Source organism: Quercus robur, chromosome 12 (genome assembly GCF_932294415.1).
Source record: "Quercus robur chromosome 12, dhQueRobu3.1, whole genome shotgun sequence".
Classification (NCBI taxonomy): Eukaryota; Viridiplantae; Streptophyta; class Magnoliopsida; order Fagales; family Fagaceae; genus Quercus; species Quercus robur.
The window spans coordinates 16,581,881-16,600,955 of record NC_065545.1 but is presented as its reverse complement, the minus strand read 5'-3'; the positions used below and the strand labels follow the sequence as shown (position 1 = coordinate 16,600,955).

General features: G+C 33.7%; 1 protein-coding gene across 1 annotated transcript; it reads left to right on the top strand.

Annotated features, from left to right (window-relative positions):
- Window positions 1-290: 290 nt before the first annotated feature.
- Window positions 291-18,294, top strand: LOC126709664 (uncharacterized). Its single transcript, XM_050409977.1, has 22 exons — window positions 291-533; window positions 1,268-2,038; window positions 2,124-2,545; window positions 2,837-3,491; window positions 4,263-4,349; window positions 5,564-5,610; window positions 6,147-6,256; window positions 6,359-6,459; window positions 6,642-6,734; window positions 7,780-7,863; window positions 8,031-8,114; window positions 9,913-9,981; window positions 11,695-11,754; window positions 11,858-11,929; window positions 12,179-12,286; window positions 12,398-12,474; window positions 13,458-13,541; window positions 13,744-13,852; window positions 14,021-14,110; window positions 15,031-15,096; window positions 15,173-15,268; window positions 17,677-18,294. The coding sequence occupies exons 1-22, from the start codon at window positions 420-422 to the stop codon at window positions 17,788-17,790; spliced, it is 3,513 nt and encodes a 1,170-aa protein (XP_050265934.1). The 5' UTR covers window positions 291-419; the 3' UTR covers window positions 17,791-18,294.
- The last annotated feature ends 781 nt before the right edge of the window (window positions 18,295-19,075 follow it).

The following is a 19,075-nucleotide window of genomic DNA, read 5'->3' as shown; positions in this document are numbered from 1 at the left end:
ATCGAGGAGGGGTTTTTCCTTGGATTGGGCCCTTGGTCCAACGTAGACATTGACATAGACCTCCTTGTCTTTTATCCCCCACAATATTAAAAGTAGAAAAATCAAACATTAAGGTGTTATTTGGTAGGGTGGTTTAAGCAACATTTTTCAGTTTTTAAATAATATTACATATATTTTCACGCATTTTTCACCGATTTGTAAAAAATACAACGTTAATAGTCCAAAAGCCCTTAACATTTTGTTTGGGCAAGTGATAAGTGTGTACAGTATAACATTAGCACACTCCAAAACCCTCAACCCAAAACCCTCACAGCCCACACCGACCTCTCTGCTCTATCTTTTCTCTCTCTCTCTCTCTCTCACACACACACACACACAGAAAGCCAAATATGTCGAGGAAATAAGAATCAATAGTGGCGATGATTCAACTGCATAGGAGCTCGCTGTTGATGAACACTGCCACTGTCTCTTCCTCCATATTCTCTAAACCTTCAACTCCTTCATTTCTTCGCCTCAACTCATTCATGTCTAAGGTTACCCATTCTTCACTTCACTCCCTTTTCAATTACATTTCTCTTTGGTTACCCACAAACTGTAAATAAGAAAATTAGCAATATATATACTTATGTTGCTATGTTTTTTTTTTTTTTGGTTTAGTTGTTGAAAGATTTTAAGAAAGGAAAAGTAAGTAGAATTTAAATTCATTGCCCATTTTATAAAAATGGGTCCTTTTATTTTTGAGTGAAAAGAAGAAAATATAAAAAAAAAAATTGGGAAAAAAAAACGTATATTATTGTTTTCAAATTTTAACTAGTTTTGTCTAGTTCTGTTATTGTCTTTTGAAAAGTTTTAAAATATTCAGAAAACCATTTACGGATGCTATTGTTTTTGTTGTTTGAACCTTCATTCTCTAAGTTTTATCAAGCGGTGTTTCTTTATTATTATATCCTGTTATTCTTGTAGTTGATTGAATTGTGTACACGCGCATTCTGTAGGTTTTGTTTAGTTGATGAATGAAGTGTAGAAGATGTGTGATATATGAAAGTACTGTTGAACTCACAGTTTCAATTGTTTTTGTTGAGAATTAAATTAGCAGAGTACATTGGGTTGAGCATATTTTTCTTGGAAATGAAAGGCTGCTATTGTTTCCATGCTTAAATTTATGCATAGGTTTTCAGTGATTTTTATGCATAAATGTTATGCTATTATGTCTATCTGTATTTGATGTGGCGAATATTAATATTAGTGTGTTGCATTGGTGCCACAGTTGCAGTATAGGGGACTTCAGCAGACCCCAAGAACACATTTACCATGTTCTTCATTTGGCATCAGTAATGGCAATGGATACAGAAAATGTTCTCAACTTAAGTGTAGTAAAGTCAAGGTATCTTGCATGATCTCAACCAACCATGGAAAGGGCGGAAAGGATTTCCATATTTTCAGAAGCCATGTTGGTTGTTCTCGGTTTGGTTTCACAGTTCCATCCCACTTAAGACTTGGGCTCCTTAATTTTATGGCACCTTTGGATACTTCAATTTATGGACCTCTAATTAGTGGTTTTAGGAGTTTTAATAATTGTGGAAGTTTTGCTCGGAGGTTTTCTTCTAAAGATGCGAGAGTAACAAGTATACGTGAAAATACTGGTGTTACGGGAAAAAAGGGTGGTGGGAATACCTTCCAGACGTTCAGTCAGCATCAGAAGAGGGCAAATGTGTTGGCCGCTCACAGCAGAAAGACAACTGCAAATTCTAATATCTCAGCCTCTAAAGACATTGACACGGTGACTTCTACTGAATTGCTAGTTGGAGATGGGAAAGGGGATGTGGAACTGTCATCAAAGGTTTCAACTTCCCGTGTTAACAATGATAATCAAAACTCTGAAATTGACAGACAACGGAAGCAGCCATCGAGAAACAAGAAAAACAAGGTACGGAAATCTGCTGCAAATGCTTCAGACAAAGCTGTTGTAGCAAAAGGACCTAAAGCGAAGAGTTCTGGTGTGAGCAAAAAAAGCCAGAATTCTACACAGGCTTTAGAGGTTAGCAATTAACTAATTTGTAGTAGCATCAAAATTAAGTCCTTTATTTCATTGCAATATTTTAACTAACACTTCAGTTCTTCAGAAGAATTCAGTTGGGAGCACAGCTGTGGAAGTGCTTGATAGTTCTACTTCAAGAGAACTCCAGACTAAGAAGAAAAATGGTAAATCTAGTAGAAGCGGGAAATCTGTCAAAGCAGCTAATGAGTCACCACAGAAACCGAATCCACAACAGATAGACAAAGTTAAGCATCTTGGACAAAGACCACTGAAACAGCTATATCCCCCGGATGGGAAATCTGTTGTGGTGGTGGAGTCTATTACAAAGGCTAAGGTTATTCAGGGCTACCTTGGTGATATGTATGAAGTCTTGCCTAGCTATGGTCATGTAAGAGACTTGGCTGCAAGATCAGGATCTGTGAGGCCTGATGATGACTTTAGTATGGTGTGGGAGGTTCCATCACCTGCCTGGACTCATTTGAAGAGCATCAAGGTTGCAGTAAGTGGGTATGGTTTCTTATCCTCTTCAATCATTTTAAACTAACCTAGAGCGAAGCCATAAGACTATAAAAGTGCACTGGAATATTATCTATTTGCATGCCTATCAACTTAATAATCAATAGTTTAATTCTGAGTTGAGAGGCGTTTTTGTTGGTCATTTTCATAATCATTGCTGATGCTGATTTATTATGTTAATAATTGGAGCTTTGTTATTTAGTCGTTTTCATTATTAATTTTTTCCCTCAGTGTTGTTTTTCTGTTTCTAAATTTTCTTATTCTTGTTGCCTTGTTCCTCAGAGCAGAAAATCTTATCCTTGCATCAGATCCTGACCGAGAAGGAGAGGCTATTGCATGGCATATTGTTGAGATGTTGCAGCAACAGGATGCTTTACGTGAAGATCTTAGCATAGCAAGGGTTGTCTTTCATGAAATAACTGAAACATCCATTAAAAGTGCTCTCCAAACTCCAAGAGAAATTGATGCAAACTTGGTTCATGCTTATCTTGCACGTCGTGCTCTCGATTATTTGATTGGATTTAATATTTCACCGTTATTATGGAGGAAACTACCTGGTTGCCAGTCAGCTGGGCGGGTTCAATCTGCTGCACTTTCTCTTATATGTGACAGGGAAATGGAAATTGATGAATTTAAACCTCAGGAGTATTGGAGTGTTGAGGTGAAGATGAACACAAATAGACCGGGTTCTTCGCTGAAAGAATGTTTTTTTCAAGCACAGTTGACCCATTATGATTCCCAAAAGTTAAATCAGTATTCGATCAGCTCTGATACGGAGGCAAAGAATATTGAACAGAAGATTAGTTCAGAAAATTTTCAAGTGGTCAGCTCTAAAAAAAGCAAAATGCGGAAAAACCCTCCTACACCATATATAACATCAACACTTCAGCAGGATGCAGCAAACAAATTACATTTTTCTGCATATTATACAATGAAGGTTTGGAAGAATTCATGTCTTTGTTGCGTTTCCATATTTCATATTCATAACTTTTCTTCCTGTAAAACTTTTAATGTTATGTTTTTCAAATTCTAATAATTGAATTTATAATTATTTGCTTTATTTGTCACTTATAACTTTATATTATGAATACAATCTAATTTCTTTATAATAAAATCATAAAGAAAAATATATTAATAAAATATTGCGTTCATATGTTGTAGATTGGGTTAAAGTGATCTAGCTGAGACTTATTCATTCATTGAAGTATACATTAATATGTAACAACTAAATTGATGGTTAATTCCTGATTTCATAATTGAATCTTACATACCAGTTATAGCAACCCAGAAGAATGCTTTGATAAAGTTTCGTTTAAAATGCTGTCTCAAAAGCAATGTGCTAGTTGAAGAACAAGATCAGCAGTGGATTCTTACTTCCACCATTTTATATTACTTATGTAGGAATGAAGATGCTCTTGGCTCAAGGCTTGACATACTTTGTTCTATTCCACTAAAAAAACCTTATTTTAGGAGAAATTATTGGCAAAGTATTAGGTTTAGGGGAAAAATGGGGTAAAGTATAAGTAAAATTTAAATCCCCCTCCCCAACTATTGAATTATCCCAAAAAAAAAAAAAAAAATTGATACTTATAAAAAAAATGAGGACAGTTTTGCTTGAGCATTGACATTTGCTGCTGACATGTAACAGTATTTTATGAGACAAGATATGTTCTTGAGCCTTTGACTTACATTATGTGTGTGAATGCAGGTTGCACAGAAACTTTATGAGGGGGTGCAATTATCTGATGGTAAGGCAGCTGGTCTGATAACATACATGAGAACAGATGGACTACATGTAGGTATCACGTTGGCTGCATGAGTATTTTCAATGTAGCAGCTTGTTGCATAATGTAGTGTTTTGTAATCTCCCAGTCCCAGTGCCTAATGGTGGCTGAATTCAGAATTCTTTGTTAATTTTGAATTTCTTCTTTATTCAAAGTATCTGTAGCTGCATTCCAATATCTTTTGTGACAGGTCATTTTTTCTTCTCTATATATATATTTTTAATTTATTAAATTATATATGTAAGTTAGCTTTTGGCCCTGTACCACGAGTCATAAGTAAGTTTTAATTTTGCTGGTATTGTTATAACCTCTTCGTAAGGACTTGTAGATTGTTACTTTGGTTTTGACTTATGGATTGTTGCTATTGAGGCAAATTTCCTGGCAAAATGCATCAAGGACAGGAAAATGTTTTAGAGGCCCTGTGTATGCAGCTTGATTTGTTGTTGGATGGTGCTTGTGGTGCATTTTCTTTTTCTTCAAATATCTGTTTGTTCTTTTTAAAGACTCTCTTTCTTTTAGTACCTTTTTTTTCATCTTTCCTTTCTATAATAGAAATAGTTTTTGAAAATTGTAACTCTACTGATGGTAGTGTGTGGTTGTAAATTTGGATATTCTAGGTGGGAGTCTACTTGAACCTACTTAAGAAAATGTATACAAAACAATTGAATTAAATTTAGTAGTGGCAATGTTCCTCAAAAAAAATAAAAAATAAAAAATTTAGTAGTGGCAATAACTAATTGTTCTAAAATTAAATTGCAAAATCATATACTTCTTACTGGCAGTAGAGAAAGTATTGCCACTGCAAGTAGTGATTTGGGTATGAAAATTGGTTAATGTATACAAAACAATTGATTCAAAATTAAATTTGGCAGTGGCAATAACTAATTGTTCTAAAATTAAATTGCAAAATCATTTACTTCTTACTGGTAATAGAGAAAGTATTGCCACTGCAAGTAGTAATTTGGGTATGAAAATTGGTTAATGTATATTGCCTGCTTTACCTTAGGACCCTCATTGATTCTAAATGCTCTTAATAGTTTTATAGAATATTTTAATTGATGTCAATATCTTCATTATGTTTGTTGATGTGATATACTACACCATTTCTTCTGGACATGTCTGCATGAGCTCAGTAGAGTTCCATGTTGGCTAACATTATTAAACTCTGTTGTAAAGATGATCCTTTTGCAATGTATAGTGAAACACATTTCCTTTTTTATCTCAGATGTCCGATGAAGCTGTCCAAGAGATTCGCTCTATGGTCATTGAAAGGTGACATATATAGTTATCCACGCTTGCATCTTTCTTTCTTTTTGTTTCTTTTCATTTTTTCTTTGTAGTTTATATATTCTGCATTTGCTTGTTGATGTATGTATTTGTGCATGTATTTGTTAAATTATGGTTATTGTCTTGTTTTGGAATTTTGTATTGTGTACAACATATGTTTTCCACGTTCTGGAACTGGTGGCAGATGCTTGCTATTATTGGAAGGGCTTGTTTGTTTACGATAATTGAAAGGACATGCTTGTTGATTATCATACATGATCTGATGATGGCGTTGTAGTTAAATGTTGCTTTTTTGTTGAGGAAAAATAAATTGTTACCTATCCAAAAAAAAAAAAAATGTTGCGAAAAGAATTATAATTTCAGTTTTATCAAGATGCAAAGATGTCATTACCTTAATATTTACTTGAATTGCTCCCCACCCTTTTCCTCTTATACTGCTATTTGTGCTAAAATTGCATTTCCTTATGCAATGATATCTCGTGTTTCCTTGTCATTTAACATAAAAAACATACTTTGTGCAGGTATGGACAAGGGTTTGCATCAGGGAATTCACGCAAATATTTTAAGAAGGTGAAGAATGCTCAAGAGGCCCATGAAGCAATTAGACCCACTGATATTCGGAGGTTACCATGTAAATAAATATATTTTCAGGCTTTATGGAACTTTATCTGGTTGGTTTTTAATTTGAGTTTGTAGTCTATTAACTAGAGAAATTTCTCTCTTTGGCTTTCAGCAACGCTCATTGGAGTGCTTGATGAAGATTCCATGAAGCTATACACTCTTATTTGGTCTCGGACAGTGGCATGCCAAATGGAACCTGCTATCATAGAGCAGGTGAGAATGTAAATTTTTTCTCTCATTCAAAGTGAGTTAAGCCATATTTTGTTTGACAAATCACTAAAGAAATTGCATTACGTCCTACTGGACTTATTTGTTCTCAATTAAGGGTTGTTTCTCCTTGGTATTTGTCATGCAATTACAATCATCTGTTTCCTAACTTTTTTTTAATCAAACAGATACAACTTGATGTTGGAAATGCTGACAAGTCCCTTGTTTTCCGATCTGCATGCTCAAGAGTTAATTTTCTTGGATATCAGTCAGTTTTTAAGGTGCACTCATTACTCCCATCTTGCAATGGCAATATTCCTGCAAAGCTGTAAATGTGTCTTTAGTAGAACTGTATGTGTGGCAGTTGCCCATTAGCGGGTCATAATTCATCTACTTGCCAGTCTTGTATTGCTCTGTGTGTGAGCTCAGTGGGTATTGAAGCAAGGACCTTGCTCTCCACCCCATTCTTTATGGAAGGAGGAATTTCCATTTGAACTAGGGCTCTTTGGCATGTATATTCTGAAATTAATATTGTTTTAGTTATGATGAAGTGATGAATAACTTCAAGAAGAAGAAGCGACAGAAGGACGGAATGAGGAATCCTTCAAAATGAACAGAAATAGTTATTAAGTTTGCAGTTCTTGTTTGTGCAGCTGTTCTTATGATGCACTATTGAATGTTGCATGAATTGTTTGAAGTAATATCCTTTTACAATTTCATGTTTCCTAGTAGGTCAACTCAAGATGAATTATATTTTAGAATTGATATTTATTTCTGCATAATTTGGGCTACTGGAAGCAAATGAATACTACGTATATACATGTGTGCACAAGGATCTGCAAATGCTTGTAGACATGGTATTTCATATAACTGTGTAATTCATATGATTGGAAATGCTTGACTAATTCAAAATGATAGTGCTCATCATTCTTCAGTTGTAAGTTTAAATTTTGGCTATTGTGCCGATGGTTTCTTTTCCACTAGTATTTTTGATATCCACTATTCCACTTCAATCCCTACTTTCACATGTTGGAGCGTATAAACGTTTCATCAGTTTTCAGTAGTTAATTCTGATTAGAAATTATAGTTGAAGTTGTTTAAGAAGAAGTTGATAGTAACTTTATATTGTCATTATTTCTATTTCTTAGCTTGCATTTCTTCTTATTATTATATTTTCTTTACTTTTTTTTTCTTTGCTATGGAAGTTCAATCACCTTATCTGTCTTTTTTCATTTGACTTGCGTGTGATTTATATGATGCTTTATTGTACCTTGTCACAAGTTTATTTGTGAGATTTTCCTTTTTGTCGGCTCTTTAATTTTCTAGGACGTGGAAGCTGTAGCAGTCCGAAGTAAAGAAAATGTCGAGAATGATCAAGATGAGGCGTTTGGTATTCTTAATTCATTGAAGGTAGTGGATCTCATATATATATATATATCGTTGGGCCATGAGGCACGAGGGCAATATTACTTGACTATGTTTTTGTATCAAAATCTCTCTTGAATTTGTACTGATGATGGTAATTTTTTATACCTGTTCCCTGAATTGTGCCTTTATTAACTTAGTGCATTTTGTAGCTAGAAGATCGATTATATCTTGATGAAGTGGAACTCAAGCAGCACTATACCAAGCCTCCACCACGCTACTCTGAGGGATTCTTGGTACATTATCATCACCGTTCTTTATATTAGTAGTATTTTAGAACAATCTCTCTCTCTCTATATATATATGTGTGTGTGTGTGTGTGTGTGATCCTATTTCCGTACAAATGTAACATTCCATCTTGTCATGCACAAAAAGAAATTTCACAAAATTGAAATTCCCATAAAAAGGTGTTTGTATCTGAAGGTTGAATATTAATAATTTCTTTATGTAATAAGTATTTAATAACAACCATTGAAATTGCTTATGTTTTGGTATGTATGCAGGGCAATATCAATATATTATGCACTGAAAGTAAGTTTTAAAAAATTAGGCTAGAATACAAATTACACCTTTAAGTTTACTGAATTATCTTTTTTGTCAATTTAGACTTCCATCCGTAAACTTGGTTAACTATTAAAAAATATTTTTGATCAATTTTTTCATTTTATTTTTGGTAAAAATAAAATTTACACCTTTTAAGTCAGGTGTTTAGTCATTACTCTTTTTTTTAATACTAACATGTAATTTTATTACCTTTTTACCAGTAAATTTTTTTTATTTTAAATAGTTAATGGATGGAAGGACTAATGTTGGCAACAAACATAAACTTTAAGGACTAAAATGTAACTTGGTGGACAAAAATGACAATTCAGCAAGCTCAATAGGTGTAGTTTGTGTTTTAGCGAAAAAATTACCATGTGTTAGATATTGGTATTGATATATCATACTATTGTTTTCCATGTATGCACGTTTTCTTGGAATGCTAAAAGTTCTTTTTTCCTTTATTTGATCTATCTACCCATAGTCTTCTAAATATAGTTTTATGGGTTTCTCTTTCTATCTTATTGCGTTCTGATCCTGTTCCACTTCCACTTTATCTGAGCTGCTTGTAAAATGTCATGTAATTTCTTTCATGTTTTTAATTCCAATCTCTGGTTGCTTCAGACTGGGGATCCTTTAAACTTGTTTATAACTTTAATGAGTGTAGTTTGAGCACAACTTTAGAGCCCTCTTCCTTTATGAGCCGAGTGTGAGCACTATTAGATCAGCTTGAAAAGTTCTACTTCCAATTATTTTTGATGATTTGACTCGTTTGTGTATTCAGAAAGAACATGGTAAAATATTGAGGAAACCAATTTTACTAACCTGCATTTTTTGTAACCTCTTTTATACACAATGATGCCAATTCACTGTCTTTTGCATCAGCCTTTCTATACTTGTTAAATTGATTATTATTATTATTTCTTTAAAACTTGAAAACCAATTTCATGAGTGTTCGACAACAAGACTGGTGTATTTGGCAAACATATGGGATCATCTGAGCCTTAATGGCTTGTATGACAGTGGAGCTGAGTTTGAATTGAAGCTGGATGGCTTATCTCAGCTCAAACCAGGCTTGAATAAAGTTACCTTCCAGCTAATCCAATCTCAAACAACCTAGTGCCTGCCTTGGTTTGGGTCATATTTGTAGCCTTTATGCAAACTCAAATTTGGAAACAGTGACAGTCTTGCCTATGTAATCAGTCTATTTGTATGTAATTTGAAATATTTGAAAGACATGTAATTAATTATTAACTTTTGTGATAGACCTATTATTGGTCCTGCTGATTTTCTCTCCTAAAGGGTGTAGTTGTTACCAACTTGCCACATGTGATGATTTAGTTGCTTCAGTGGCCTCACGTATACACAATTGTTTATGTGTTTCCAAGTGCCAAGGTTGGAGGGAGGGAGGCAGGCTTGAAATTGCTTTTGAACTTCTGTTATTTGTTGGCTTTCTCTTTTGCTCTCTAACCTTTGAAATCTTAAAATTTATAGGTTAAGAAGTTAGAGGAGCTTGGGATTGGAAGACCTTCCACATATGCAAGCACACTGAAAGTTTTACAGGTATAAGTGTCAAATTGGATAGCATTTGTATATATTCTTGGGATTGATGTATCATGTACCTTTGTTGTAATTGTTTCTTTGGGTTTTAGTGGGTGGCGCTCCTTTTGGAGGGCCTCTTGCTTTTGTATTTTCTTCTTTTCCATTTATTATTATTAATGAATAATAAATGTTAAATTACCGATTCTTTCAAAAGTTTAACCCATTGGGATATGGTAAATTTAATCATTTAACCACATACTTCTAACACTCCCCCTCACGTGTAAGCTCAGACTCCTTAATAAGTGAGGCCCAACATGTGAGATTTTAAATGGACGGTAGAGTGGAGGAGATAGGGATTGAACTTAGGATCTCTTACTTTGATACCATGTTAAAATTTTGGGAGAATCGGTAATTTAACAATACAAATTATATTAAAAGAGAAGGAACCCTTAGCCTACAAGAAATATACTAAGAGAGCAATAAATCAAGAGAAAGAACAACTATCAATAAAAGCTAACAAGGAAGAAGATGCCTCGATGGGTAGGTAACATAGCCATCCACTCGTGTAAACCCGGAGAATGAATAACTTCAACTCCCATAATAACGTCTCTAAATTTTCAAATGCTCTTTAGTTGGGTTCCTTCCAAACCATCCACATAAGACACAAAGGGACTGCACATCTCCAATACCTTGTCTTGTGAATCACCCTTTCCAGCAAGCCAACACATAAATGAATCTTTTCTTTTCCATTCTTCACTAAATTATCTATTCTAATAAATTTATATTTTTAGAAGCAAATTATTGAGTTTATTGGATGACACAATATGCCAATGTATATATGATTACTTGGAGGCTTTCTTAGATTTTTTCCTATAAAAAAATATTACTTGGAGCTTATTTTAAATAAGTAAAAAAATTTTTGTTCGCACAAGGAGATGGTTCAAATACACATGATGTGTATCAAGCCACTCTTGAAGATGTACAATCTCAAATTCAAAAATTAAAAAAAGTCTAAAAAAGATGATGAGGGGATATTACCCTAGGCAATTAACCAGTCGTGTAAGGATCTCAAAAAGGACTGTTTGATAACATGATTAGGACATTCAAAACCATCAAAGTTTCTTCAGGTCTTTTCTCGCTAAATTGTCCACAATACACACAAAGGAACAATCATCCTGATTTGTTAACTCCTTTGGCGATGAAAGCTTCCTGGATAACAATCCAACATAAATCATGGTCTTTTGCATAACCCAGGATACCCCAAATAAAGCAAACACAAATGACCAAAATATCTCTTGCCATTGAGATATTTAATGATTTTAATATCCAAGTCAGGGAACCTTTATTTGCTCCACTTTTCCCTTCCTCACCAATTTGTGAGTGAAAGGATCATCTGCAATTATAACATTAGTAGTTCTTGCAAAATGTAGGTCGGAGTCATCACATCACATCACGTAATAAATAATTTCAAATATTTATTGCGCTCTGCTTTAACCAGTGATTCTTTGTAAGATAGCGCAAATTGACTCATTATTTAGTTCAAAACAAAAAAGGATTAATTTAAATATCATCCATTAGACATGCTTTGTTGACATTGAGTCATAATCTTTGATAAATATGCATCTGTTGTCTGCAATTATTTGGAAAAATTAACTAAATTTATTAGTAATTTTCCCCCTTTTCTTTTTGGGATGTTGAGTTGCGATCTTATTTCTGATTCATCTGTGGTATCAGGATAGAAACTATGTGACAACAAAAAGCCGTGTCTTGTATCCAGAATTTCGTGGCCGCATGGTATGTTCTGGCCTTGTCACTGAAGACTTTCCCATTGTCTATTTTCTGATTCTCTTGACCACCTTTTCTATTATCCAATTTTGTTTGATTATATCTAATCTAGGTGTCAGCATTTCTTTGTCACCATTTTTCTGAGGTCACAGACTACAGTTTCACTGCTGATATGGAGAGTGAGGTAATTTTTTTCATTGTTTTGTTACATATTCTGTTTTTCATTACCTTTTGTGATTTAATTTTGGCTGATGTTGCCACGTGAATTTTTAAACACACTAGCCTCCTTTACGAAGTGATCTTATGTTCATGTGATCGTTAATTATTTGATATACTTGTCTAATCCTGCGTCATGTAGATTGATTCAAGATTGGATACTTGTCAGCTGTGATGTAATTTTTTTCTAAAATTAATTTCTTCACTTTTGCTTTAGCTTGATAATGTATCTGCTGGATTGACTGAATGGAAAGGCCTTCTTAGAGATTATTGGACACGATTCAGCTCATATTGTGACCGTGCTAATAGTGTCCATATTCATCAGGTATGGTTGCTTTCTTTGGAGTAGGCTCTGATTGTGCTGTTCAGAGATGATAGCATAAGTTTGCATAATGTTCAGGAATTTTCAACTACTATAGTTGTATGATATTTGCAGGTGGAGAAAATGTTGGAGAAAAAATTTGGGGATTTCTTGTTTGATTCTCTCCCTGATAAAAGTAGGACCTGTCCCAGGTATGTATATGCTTCTGTTTCTACTCTGGAAATGGAAATTGAAATGTGCAGTAATTAAATGGTGAAGTGACCTCTATCTGAACTGGGTAATATTATATTGCTGTTGTTTTAGGTAGTACAACTCACACGCTTATACAGTATTGAAATTGTGAACTCGCACTCCACCCTTTGTTTATGGGGGAGGAGATGTCATTTGGCCTAGAGACCATTGGGTTTATTGTTATTAACGTTTCCCTTAAGGAATGTTTGTATAGGACTTTGATGCTTAATTTTAAAGGAAAACGATATTTTGCTTTCTCATTTTCCCCTTTTATCGGATTATACAATCCATTTGCTTTGATTATTTCCTCACATTTCACATTTCAGTGTCAAACCTTGACAATGTATTTCTAATTTATTGAGCTTAATGTCAAAATTTTGTACATTCCAATTTTCTCTTAAGAGAGTTGTGATAATAGTTGATATTTCTAGATATGCACACACACACAAAGTTTTAAACTTCCTATTTTATCCCTGAAGAAGTTTTTGGTACCTTTAGATTAAAATGTTCTCATTCTAAACCTGGGAAGCAAAATATCTTGGTTAACTGGATGTTCATATCTATCTGACCCATAAAGTTACATGTGTTGAATTTGAATTTAAGCACTCAATCTATAGCCAGATTGATACTTGGTGAATATAACAAGCATGTAGCAGATATCAAAACAAGTGATGAGCTTGGCAAATTTTGCGTCCCCCAAATTCTAAATGATTTAGTACTAGCACGTTTTGCCACAGTGTAACACTTGGAAAATGTTTCCATGTTGATGTTATAATTCATAAAATATGATTTCATAATTTCTTGTTCTCGTGGATAGTTTTGGTTATTCTGGTCTTTAACATGATGCTGTAATAGTTATTTAATGATCTACTTACAGATATGTATTATTTGATATCTTCACCAATTATAACCTTAATATAATCTTTGTTTTGATTTGTTTCAGTTGTATGGAAGGAAATTTGATTTTCAAAGTAAGTAGGTTTGGTGCTGGCTATTTTATAGGTTGTGATCAACACCCAAGATGCAAGTAAGTCCATAACAGCATGAGAATAGCTTCATTTCATTGCGTGTTATATGCATAGAATAGAGGTGCTGCTTGATATATGTTCTCAACTGAAATCCATACTCTTCAGCCAGGGAAAAAAAAAACTATCATCGATACTGGTCATAGTGTTTTGTAGTGATTGCAAAAAGGTCCTTATTATCATGCATTTGGTTACTGTGAATAGGTATATTGCCAAGACGTTATATGGTGATGATGATGAAGAGGTTCCTCCTCAAAACAATAATGTTGAGGAGCCAAAACTGCTGGGTACTAACCCAGTTTCCAGCGAAAAGGTTTGCATTAAATTTTGGTCTTAATATTTTTTTTTTTTGTTTTTGTTTTTTGTTTGTTTGTTTGTTTTTTTTTTTTTTTCCAAATGTGATCACTGGATCTTTCATATTGTTTTGCTTCATTGTTGTATTACTTGTATAAATTGACAATTAATTGTTCTCTTTTTTCAGATTCTTTTGAAGAGTGGTCCTTATGGATTTTATGTTCAGCATGGTGAAGACAGGAAGGGATTCGTACCTAAAAGAGCCTCTGTTTCGCATGTATGTAAATTCTTCTTTTGTTGACATTTTGGAACCAAAAATCCTGGGTTTTTGCAAATATTTGTTGTTGTGGATCCTAAAGATGTTATCTTTGTATCTTTCATGTTTCAAGCAAACATCATCATTCCTTTTGGTTCTATCAATAGGCACGCACAATGCTTGTTTTTCTGTCTTTGCCTCATCTTGTCATCTAGAATCTCTTATATGCATACATTGTTCAGCACCAACTTAATTAAATGGTCTTCTTATAAAAAATTTATTATATGGTCTCAGATATGGTAATTGAATATTCATGTTCCTTTAGAAATAGCTGTGTCTATATATATAGTATGTATGTTTGTGTGTGTAATATGTGTATGTACCTAGCTCCAACATGCACTTCACTTGCTGTCTTTGCCCAATTTTGTCACTAGATTCTCTTATATGGATATTATTAGCACCCAACTTTAATTAATTAGTCTTCATATAAAATATAAAATAAAAATTATATGGTCTCAGATATGGCAAAACTGAATATTCATGTTCCTTTTGAAATAGTTGCATGTGTGGGGGTGCGTGCACGTGTACACTTCTTTCTCCAGCATCTGCTTCAGTGACCTTGCTGTCTTGCTGATTTTGTCATTAGATTCTCTTATATAGATATATTGTTCAGCACCCAACTTTAATTAATTAAATGGTCTTCTTATAAATTAAAAAAATTAAATGGTCTCAGATATGGCAGAACTGATTCTTCATGGTCCTTTTTGCAATAGCTATTTTTGGTATGTATGTTTGTATATCACTGCACTGATCTAACCAATACCAATTCATTTGTCCCTTTTCTTTCCCTAGTTTTTGCTGTGTCAATGCACTTAATGACATACTTTTAATTGGATTTTATAAACTATCATACTAAAACAGGCTAAATTTATTCTTTTCAGATAAAGAATGTGGACTCTATTACCCTTGAAGATGCTCTTGAGTTGCTGCGCTACCCTATCACATTGGTATGCATGTCATTTTCTGAAATGAGTTTTGTTTCATTTTTACTTATTACTGAACTCATTCATTTTAACTTCTTAGGGAAACCATCCAAAGGATGGCCAACCGGTGATCTTAAAGCTTACAAAACCTGGATTGAAAATTAGACATCGACGCACAAATGCTACAGTCCCCAAGGTACACGACTATTTGTTGACAATTGTGCTGTTAAATGACAGTCATTCAGAATTATCCACCCAAAAAAAAAAAAAAAAAAAACTTAGTTGCTCCTTGGCAATTTCTGACTCTATGTAGTTCAAAGCATTGTTGCTGGTTCATGTTGTAGTTATTGGTGACAACATAGGACGTATGAGCACTTTATATATGGAAAACGTGAAAGTGGGATTTAGCATGCAAAAGATAATACCCTACCTAAGAATATGTCAAGGCATGCAGCAAACGTGGTTAAGATGACAAAAAAAGTTACATATTGGATCTGGAGAATTTATATATCAGATGGTTAAGAGCTTGACAAATTTAGCAAAATTTTGGTTTCTTAATTTACAGTTGGCCATTATGTTGTGAACTGGGATAAGTTACTGAATATAAAAGATGGTCAATTGGAGATGACTACTCTCTTGAATTTGAGAGAGGAAATAGACATTTTTGGTTAATTTTCTGCTTAATTCTTATTAATCCATTCGCGTACATAAATAGTCAAGGATGGGATTACCTCATCAACAAATCCTAAAATACAGAAACTAATCCTATCCTAAAACATAGGGATCAATTTGAATACAAGCAAATAATAGTACTAATCTACTATTACCTTATTCAGATAAAGATCTATCACTAAGCCTAAATTTAAATATTTCTAATTCAAATAACAATTTATCGAGCACATTATCTTGGTTCATAACACATTATATATAGAATCTATTTTCATTTAGCTTACAATTACACCACTTTATCTGGCTGTCTACATGCCCTAGAAACCAGTCAGATCAAAACAATAGGGGCACCCCCCATTCCCCCTTTCTCCTCCCCCTATGCCCCCCGCACTGCTTGGTTGGGAACATAGATCCTTTTAATGTAGGGCAAAGTTATGTGGATGGAAAAAGCAGAAGCACCATATAGACTAACTGGATAGATAGATAGTGGGATCTAGCTAGAAAGCCTTTTGTTGTACTGGATAATACATGCATAACATACATAGATGAAATTAGTATTGAGATGGACTTGTTGGTGCATGATAATTTGAGGGATTAAATTTAAAAATTTAGAGAGGTTGTAGCATAGAAACCCCTTTTTTTGTGCTATGAAGTATGAAGTATGAATTAAATGATATATTGGGCATATTGTGGTGAGGAATAATAGATGGACTGGGAGTTTGGAAGGCAATCAGAGTAAGGTGGGATCATTTTCTAGATTTTGTTGGATGGATTGGGATGACACTACAGTTAGATTTTGGCATGATACGTGGTGTGCCCAAAGTAATCTATCATCTTTATTTCTTGAGACATTCCAGCTAGCTGCAATGCAAATAAAGATGCCATGGTGTTTTAATTACATGGAAGTTATCGGTGGGGTGCAGTAAGATTGGAATTGGAGGATTTTTATTGTGAGTTGGTGTTGTATTTACAAACAGATATTCATGTTGATCATTTGCTACTTCATTGTCCAATTGCCATGGAGCTAACGGGATATTGTATTTGTAGTACTTGGAGTTAAATGGGTTATGTTCAATATTGGCAATGAAGATGCAACTCTTTCAGAAATAGAGTATGGAATATAGTTACATATTATTTGATGGGGCAAAATGTGGAGAGGAATAGGAGGAGCAAGAGCTATCTATCAAGAACATTAAATCCTAATTTGTTGGGTCTGTCTTGTATTGGATGGGAGTAGACCTTCAAATTTGTACAATTACATAGATTGGTTGTACTCTTGGTAAGGGAACTTTTGGGTATATAGCCAGTATACTCTGTTCTCTATGTATCTTTATACATTATGCTATTAATATAATTGCCTTAACATAGGAAAAGAAGGTATCTGAACAATATATATGCAAAATTTGCAATGTCAGCATAATGTTGTGGTGGTGTTACAAACATGGTCAAATTGCAAACAATCTTTAATAGCGAGTGAAGTTTTCATGGCAATCTAGTTTTGTCAATTCCGCTTAATGTTTTGTTGATATAGCAAATCAAGATTGTTAAAAGGGTTGTTGCATTTATCAGCTCAATTTATCTTTGGTTATCCCTCCCCCACTCCTCCCCCCCCTCCTCTCTCTCTCTATTTCTCACTGATTGCACCAACTCTGAGTAACCTGAGACAGGACCATAACGTATTTAACTTGCCTGACCAAAAAGGTAAAAGTGTACTGTGTCTTCTGTTTATATATTTGCTTGCTTATGATGAGTTGAAAACCAAAAAACTTTAGGACAATGCTTCTAAAGTATGTGTGAGCTTGCTATAGTTCCTTTTTCCTCATGTTCTCCATTAATGTAATTTTTGCAACCCCTTGGCTCTATTAACTTCAATTGATGATCCATGTAAGGCTTGCAGTATTTAATATAAAGGACTGTGTTCTGAAATATGTGCAGAATCTGAAGCCAGAAGACATTACCATTGAGAAAGCATTGGAGCTCTTGTCAGGTGACAATGTAAGCCGAAGTGGCCGACCTAAGAACAAACCAAAGCTTGAAGAAGCTTTTTAGGCCATCTAGCCTTGGTAAATAGAAGAAATGTGCAAGTTCTTGGATGATTCAGACTACTTTTTATGAATACTTAGGTTGGCAATTGGTAACTTACCCCATCACAACAAGAAATTTGTTTCTTTATGGTAAGTTACACATGCATTTGGTGAATTTTATACCTACAACCTCATTGAATTTTATACCTACAACCTCATTTTCTCCCTATTTTTATGGGAGAAGAAACTGTCATTTGAGCTAAAGCTCATTGGCCAAAACAAGAACTGACCAAAGAAGTGCATAAACTTCCGGCATATGGAGATTCTTTCGCACTGCAAGAAGAGTGTATCAGAGTTGTGACAGTAGTCAATTTTATTGTAAGATTATGCCATTTATTGTAGATTCGTTCTGGTGCCATTTCTCAGTAATGTAAGGCCGATAGAATTTTTGCATCTATTAAAAATGTAATTGTACAAGTTTACTTTTATAATTATAAAAACCATAAGCCCCACTTGATGTTCTTTTCTATGGACACCGAACTTGAACAAAAATTCTTATGATTTATCATAATTAGTCGGAATTGCAGGGTTTTATTTTTATTTTTAACAGTACATTGAAGTACTTATCAAAAGGGATTAAAAAAAAGTGTATATATTCAATTTTATTATTATATGTCAATTTATAGAGAAGATCGAGAATATAGATAGCATTTATTTAGAATTGTTTCGAGTATGTATCATTGCTGGATGGCAAAATATTAGTATGATTGTAATCACCTACATATAAATAATATCAACTAAATTTAGATTTCCACTTTTCAAGTTTGAATTAATTGTCATTTTCATTTCTAAAGTTTAATTATTGTCAAAATTTTGCATTTGTTGTCAAGGTAATCATTCCATCCATTTTTTATTTTTAAAAACGGTTGATTAACCAATGAAAACGTATTAGTTTTTACTAAAAATATTAAAATTTCTTTCTTATAAATAAAAAAAAGGATAAACGACGTATTTAGTCCCAATACTTTACACCATATTTCAATTTGGTCTCAAATATTTTAATTGTATCAATTTGGTCCTTAACTTTTTGTGTCATGTCAATTTAGTTCTTGTCATTATATCTTAGATGAAAATTGCTAATTTGGTTAACAGCCAAAATAAAAGATTAGTTTATTGCCACATTAACGGAAACTAATTATTTTATTTTGGTCATTAGGTATGCCAGTAATTTCCATCTAAGAGATAATAGTAAGGATTGAATTGACACAATATTGAAAGATAGAGACTAAATTGACACAATTGAAAGGTTA

Bases quoted from the DNA above. Each gene is read 5' to 3' on its own strand.
- LOC126709664 (XM_050409977.1), top strand. From the start codon at position 420: ATGATTCAACTGCATAGGAGCTCGCTGTTGATGAACACTGCCACTGTC. The intron at 6,460-6,641 runs GTGAGAATGTAA...TTAATCAAACAG, and splicing joins AACCTGCTATCATAGAGCAG to ATACAACTTGATGTTGGAAA. The intron at 15,269-17,676 runs GTACACGACTAT...AAATATGTGCAG, and splicing joins CAAATGCTACAGTCCCCAAG to AATCTGAAGCCAGAAGACAT.